The following is a 6,869-nucleotide window of genomic DNA, read 5'->3' as shown; positions in this document are numbered from 1 at the left end:
AGAAAAAGCTCTGGGAAAATAACATTTGAGCAGATACAGGAATCAAAGGGAAGGAGGCCAACATGGATATCTAGGGTAATTACCTGCCAGCCGGAAAGACCGGCCCCCACAAGGGCCTTAAGACAGGAGGCCAACCCATGGCCATGGGTCTCATGTAGCCCAGGATGGTTATAAATATGGCCTAACACAAAATTAGAAACTTACTTAAAACATTATGCTATTTTCTGTGAATTTTTGGTGGACTTCGATTGCATGGTACTCAAGCATGTACATTGTAGATGACAATGTTGTGTCACAGCGTCACATAAAATAAACCTACCTATGCTTTCACTATTTGTACACATGGGTAGCTTCAGTTATAAGGCAGTGTAAGACTTCCAGTGTAAGGCTTCTAAGGCAGACTGTTGAATTGACTCCATCACACATTACACGTGTTAGTGGTGACTTGGCGAGGCAGTGATTATCAATAATAGTTCAACCTACTATTGCAGCATTAGATATTTAATGTTATTTAGAAGTCAAGTAAGCATTTGTATTTGATAATTAAGGTACTCCCACATCTCAGCAGTACGTCACACATCCCCTGCCCTGATTTACAATTGTCCCTTCACCTTGACCTATATCAGCAGCAAAGATGTGGAAAGGCCCAAACCTTGCTTTTGATTTTCCTCTTAATTAACTTTTATAATAAAAGTAAATATAGTCCTTTCTCTATTATTTTTTAAATCACAGCATGGATTCTCAAAAAAACACAAACCCCCCCAAAAGGGAAATTACAGATGAAGGAAGACTGTTTAATAAAAAGTAGACAGATGACTACTCTTTTATCAAGGCAAATAGTAAGAGACTCTGCTTAATTTATAGGCAATTTGTGCAAGTTTTCAAAGACTATAACTTGAAGAGGCATTATATGCAAAAAACATGCTGCCAGATTCGATGCATATAAAAGATCGTGTCATAAGGACAAAATAGTAGAATTGAAAAAAGTCTGTCTTCTCAACAAAAATCTCCTCTTTTAGACTCCATTGTTAAATGTAGTCACTTGGTAATATATTTAATAGCAAAAACATATTTACTGACAATGAGTTTATTAAGCATTGTATGGAAAACATGATAGACACAATTTGTCCTGAAGTAAAGGGAGGTAGTTCTATAATCAGTTCATCTCACCAGACTGTAGCCAGGTGAACTGAAGAAATTAGAAAATCTATCAAAGGAAGTTTGGAGAGTAAAGCTGTTAATTTTAAATTTTATGCTTTGGTTACAGATGATAGTACCAATATTACAAATAGGGCTCAACTTGTCATTTTTATTAGAGGTTTGTTAATATGTCACTGAAGAAATTGTTATCTTCAGTGCCATTAAAAGACACAACTAAATCAAAAGATTTATATGAAGCTATAAAAAATATGTCCAAAGGGAGGGGGAATGGGTGGAGGGAGGGGGTTTGGAGGGATCACTTCTGAGGTTTATCTTATAGGGGTACAAGTGAATCTTTCTAAGAGTAGAATGTGAACGTTTTAAAACAATAACTGAGAAAATGACATGAAGGCTGTGTTGACCAGTTTGATGGAAGTAGTTCAGATTGCATGTGAAAACCTCACACTGTACCCCAGAAGTGCATTAATGTACATAGTTACCATTCAATAAAAAACAAAAAAAAAAAAAAACAAGCCAATGGCCAGGAAAAAAAAAAAAAAAAGGCTTTGTGTCCTAAGAAGAAAAATTTTGCCCTTGGAATTCAATGTTCATTTTATCCCATGTTCATATTTAAGAACATGGATGAAAATAAAGAGGTTTTCAAAATAAAAAAAAAAAAAAAAACATGTCCAAGTGACTTTCTTTATTCATTGTCAAAATCCTGGAATTGCTACTGATGGTGCCCCAGTGATGACAGGGAGAAGAGAGGTACTTGTAAAATTAATAGAAGATGTTACAATTGCCACCCCAAACTCACATTTGAGGAAGTAGAATTGTATAGTAAATCAACAAAATTAATGCATGAAAGCTTTAAAACTGGGTAACATCATACCAGTAGTCATCAAAACAGTGAATTTCATAAGGACCAAGGGATTGAATCATTGTGAATTCCAGGGATTCCTTGAAAGTATTGATAGTGATGATGACATCATTTACTTTTTGGAAGTAAGTTAGCTAAGTCAAGGCCAAATGCTGAAAAAAATTTAGGATTTGCAACATGTCATCAAGACCGAAATATGGTATCAAAAACCAAATTTGTGCCAGAATTATATAATGAAAACAGGCTTATAGGTTTAGCATTTTTAATGGACTTAATCACTCATTTAAATTAGTGCAACATGTGTCTTCAAGGTGAAAACCAACTTATCAATACAATATTTCAAACCCTTACAGCATTCCAAATGAAATTATGGCAATTTCAAATTAAGGCATACAATTTTACGTATTTTGACGCATTGGCTAAACATAGTCCTGTGAATACCGAAAAATACGCAGCCTTGCTTTTTGATCTGATACAATTTGAAAACAGATTTTAAGGTTTCTGGGAATACACTTAATATTTTGGTGCATTTGCAACTCTATTTTTAGTTGACATAAATATTTACCAGATGATTTTCAAATGGAATGTATAGAGCTGTCAATCGATATTTAACTTAAAGAAAAAATTGATGACATCTCTTTACTGGACATTTATAGGTCCCATCTTCCCACAGGCAAATATCCCTTGCTTCACAATCACACCTTTTTGGCAGCCCCTACATTTGTGAGCAACTATTTTCAAGAATGAAGCATATTAAGAGTAAAATTAGAACCAAAATACTTTATAAACATCTTGAGAACTCACTGAGAATTGCAACTACTTTCATCAAACCAGCTATTGATGCATTATTTTCTCAAATACGGCGTCAACTATCCCAAGACTTTTATGTTGCCCACTTTTACTTTTATAATAAAAAAAAGACTTTTTATTACTTAGATATGTACATTTTCTATATGAGTGAGCACAAACTGGGGCTTGCTCTTCAATTTTAAAAGACTTTCTGAATAAGTGCTGCTTGTTAGATTTATTACATGAGCTTTTTACCTATCTGCAGTGGTATAAAAATTATGTATGGACTTTATTCTTGTTTATCACCTTTTGGTCTTCTGTTAGTGTCTGTGCATTTGTTAGTGTATGGCCCAAGACAACTCTTCTGATAACATGGCCCAGAGAATCCAAAAGGTTGGACACACCTGCCTTAAGAGGAAGCCTGTACAGCATTCAAGAAATTTCCAGGCCAGGCAGGTGCCTGTAATCCCAGCACTTTGGAAGGCCAAGGTGGGAAGATACTGGAGACCAGGAGTTTGAGACCAACCTGGGCACCATAGCGACCCCCATCTCTATTTAAAAAAAAAAAAAAAAAAAAAAAAAATTCTAAAAAAGAAGGAAAGATTTCCAGATAACTACTTGTTAGAAACCATGCAAGCAAAAATGAGTGGACTGAAATATTTAAAGTATTGAAAGAAAAAAAAACCCCACGAACCCAGAATTTTATATCTGGCAAAATTATTCTTCAAAGGAGAGGAGAAATGAAAGTAAAAAAAGAAAAGAAAAGGAAGGAAGGATCTAAACGCAACAGTTTCTAAGGATCGCAAGGAGCTTCTTAACGTTTCTAGACTGGCCAATGAGTTTCACTTTTCATCATTTGACAGGTTTGTCTTTCTTCATTAGTGTTGTTTTTTAAAAATCGAATTGTGCTTAGTAAAAAATTATGTATCCCTGCCTTGTTTCTTCTACAGATTGCAAATCTACAGACTACAAAATCTTTAAGGGTGGGATGGATGACAGGGTTCGGTGGCTTTTAGCAAGTAGCAATACCCTATCACCAAGACAACTGCTGAATGTCAGCTCTTCGTCCGTTCCCGCAGCGCCCTCCTCCTTCTCTCCAACAGACATTCAATCCCCCTCCTGATGGACGCGCCATGGCCCCCCCCGTCTCACAGCGCCATAATGGAATGTCCCGTGACGTCACGAGACCTTGGCCCAATCATACGCGGCGTTTGGGAAATTTTAAACTTGAAGGCGGGGGCGGCCCTTGAGTCTGGAGCGCTGGTGGCGGAGGTTCTGGGGCATTTTTCTGGGACTCACACTGAAAGGATGGCAGAGGAGGGGGCGGTGGCGGTCTGCGTGCGAGTCCGCCCGCTCAACAGCAGGTAAGTGGACTAGACCACAGCCAGGTGCCCACGGCAGCCGGCGGCGCGGGCCCGAGCCAGAGGGGTGAGTCCTCTGGCCTTTCCCAGTTGCTGCTTCCTGGCTGCGCTGCCTAGTAACTCGGGGCTTACCAGCTTTGGGTCACTTTCCTTGACTGTACAGTGACAGGGAAGGATCCGAAATCCAAAGGTACTTTCCAGCAGCGAGGTTCACTTAAATCTGCTAATACGGGCTTGCTGACGTTAAAGACTTTCCCCTCTGCGAGGCAGTGCCTTTCCGGCATCTGTGCCTCCCTACCCCATTCTAAGCCTTGAAGATGTCATATCGGAGAGTGTCTTCCCAGCTGTCTCTCAACTCCCTGAGGGCAAGGATTAGTCTATCTTGTCGCGTGGTATGTAATGGGCACTCAAGACTTCATCCATTCATTTGTTCTGCAAGTTTTTATCTGTCTAAGAAAAATAGATAGATTTTAGCACAGAATTAGTGCACTAAACAGAACCTACTATCGTTGCCCTATGGATCTTCCTCTTTAGTGGAGAGAGACAGAAAATAAAGTTAAAAATATAGAATGTTAAGCAGTGATATGTATGTAATAAATGCTATAGGGAAAAACAAGAAGGGTAATAAATGAAGTCATTTTGTTTCACTAACCTGGCCCTCGACCCTAAAATGTGAACGTTTTCTGTGTTTGAGAAAATTTTATTGAACACAGCGTTTAAGAAAAGAGGACATCAAGATCTGGGATTTCCTGTTTTTAATTAGCTAGTGCATAAGAAGACATTTACATGTACATAAAGATAGGCCTATTATAAGATTATGTACATTTACATGTACATAAAGATAGCCTATTATAAGATAGGCTGTGACAAGTGTTATGATGGGCAGGTGGAGAATGTTGGCTAAAGTTATAGCTTATAAGAAAGAGGATACTTTGGGTGGGGTAAGCTGCTGTCAGGAAGTCTTGACAATTTTCATGAGTGAAAGAAGAGGTAAGTTACTTTATGGAAAGGAGGGCCAGGATATTCCAGGCACAGAGAGGGTAAATCTGTCTTTTCACAACTTCAAGTGGAGGTTAGGGTTCATATAGAAATTTAGAGGACAAGGAGATTGGAGAGAGAAATGACATGGTCCCGGTCTCATGTGCTATGTTAAGAATTTCATAAGTTTCCAAAAGGTTTTCAAGGGTTTCAAACATGAGGGGCATAATCCGTTGCATTATAAATCTGTCCCCTCAGCTGCCAGTGTTGGGTCAAGGAGTGAATGAAGGATTTCACAAGGAAAACAAAGGGCAGAAGGTGACTAAAATCCCATTTAAGAGAGTTGAATTCTCAAAACTAGATTTTTCATCTTTCTCTTAAATGTGACATGTTACTACTATCTTATAAAATATTCTTCAGCCAGGCCTGGTGGCTGACACCTGTAATCCTAGCACTTTGGGAGAATGAGGTGGAAGGATCCCTTGAGGCCAAGAGTTAGAGACTAGCATGGGCAATGTATCCCTACACCCCTCCTTCTTACAATAAATAACAAAACTAGCTAGGCATGGTGGCATGGGCCTGTAGTCATATCTACTTGGAAGGCTGCACCAAGAGAATCCTTTAGCCCAGGAGTTGGTGGTTACAGTGAGCTGTGACTGTACTGCTGCACTCTAGCCCCAGCAACAGAACAATACCCTGTCTCAAAATAAAATAAGATATTTTTCAGGAGGTGAAATCTTAAAATTATCCTTCCTATAACATAATGTTTATGACCAATTATGCTAAAATGCAGTATTATTCTTTTAGAGAAGAAGCACTTGGAGAAACTGCACAAGTTTTTTGGAAAACTGACAATAATGCCATTTATCAAGTTGATGGAAGTAAATCCTTCAATTTTGGTAAGCATACAATAGCATCAAAAATTAGCTTGTTATCCTTTTACTATTAAGAGGACCAAAAGCTTACTACTAATACTAGATTTGTTACTGAGCATCAAACTAAGCCTTCTGTAATCAGCTTCAGTGGAAACAAAAAGTTGTTTATTCATTATGTACAAGTAAGATAATAAATTGATATTTAAAACAGTTATTATCACAGTTATATAATTTGTATCCAGACAGATTCCAGACCCGCATGTCCAAGCACTATGCCTCATAAAATCACATAGGATCATTGACTTGTAATGTATTTTGTGTCCATAAGGACCAACACATTTTGCCTCAGTGAGGGGCTTTTTCCAAAGGACAAAAAAAATTAATATTCTCTTAAATATTTTATCATCCTAGATTGACAATCTTATTTCTTTGGACTAATTCAGAATGAAAGCTTGGTTTAACTTCTGTGTTGTTGTTTTTATAGATCGTGTCTTTCATAGTAATGAAACAACTAAAAATGTCTATGAAGAAATAGCAGCACCAATCATTGATTCTGCCATTCAAGGCTACAATGGTTTGTATTCACTCAGTGCTGCAGAAACATTTTAGTCTTGGGTGTGTGTTCAAGCATTGATAGTTTTACCTACCTAGTTGCACCTGTGGCTCAGTGGGTAGGGCGCCCGCCCCATATATTAAGGGTGGTGGGTTCAAACCCAGCCCCGGCCAAACTGCAACAAAAAATAGCTGGGCATTGTGGCGGGTACCTGTAGTCCCAGCTACTCGGGAGGCTGAGGCAAGAGAATCGCCTAAGCCCAGGAGTTGGAAGTTGCTGTGAGCTGTGACGCC

General features: G+C 38.4%; 1 protein-coding gene across 1 annotated transcript in view; it reads left to right on the top strand.

Moving 5' to 3' along the window:
• Positions 1–4,117: 4,117 nt before the first annotated feature.
• Positions 4,118–6,869, top strand: part of CENPE (centromere protein E) — a 93,904-nt gene continuing 91,152 nt past the window's right edge. Inside the window, 3 exon segments of the mRNA XM_012809274.2 lie at positions 4,118–4,173; positions 5,956–6,047; positions 6,508–6,597. Of these exon segments, the coding sequence (XP_012664728.1) occupies positions 4,118–4,173; positions 5,956–6,047; positions 6,508–6,597 (238 nt within the window).

This window comes from Otolemur garnettii, unplaced genomic scaffold (assembly GCF_000181295.1).
Source record: "Otolemur garnettii isolate 467f Iridium unplaced genomic scaffold, OtoGar3 scaffold00103, whole genome shotgun sequence".
Classification (NCBI taxonomy): domain Eukaryota; kingdom Metazoa; phylum Chordata; class Mammalia; order Primates; family Galagidae; genus Otolemur; species Otolemur garnettii.
The sequence above is the reverse complement of the archived record's forward strand: the minus strand, read 5'-3'. Positions and strand labels throughout refer to the sequence as shown.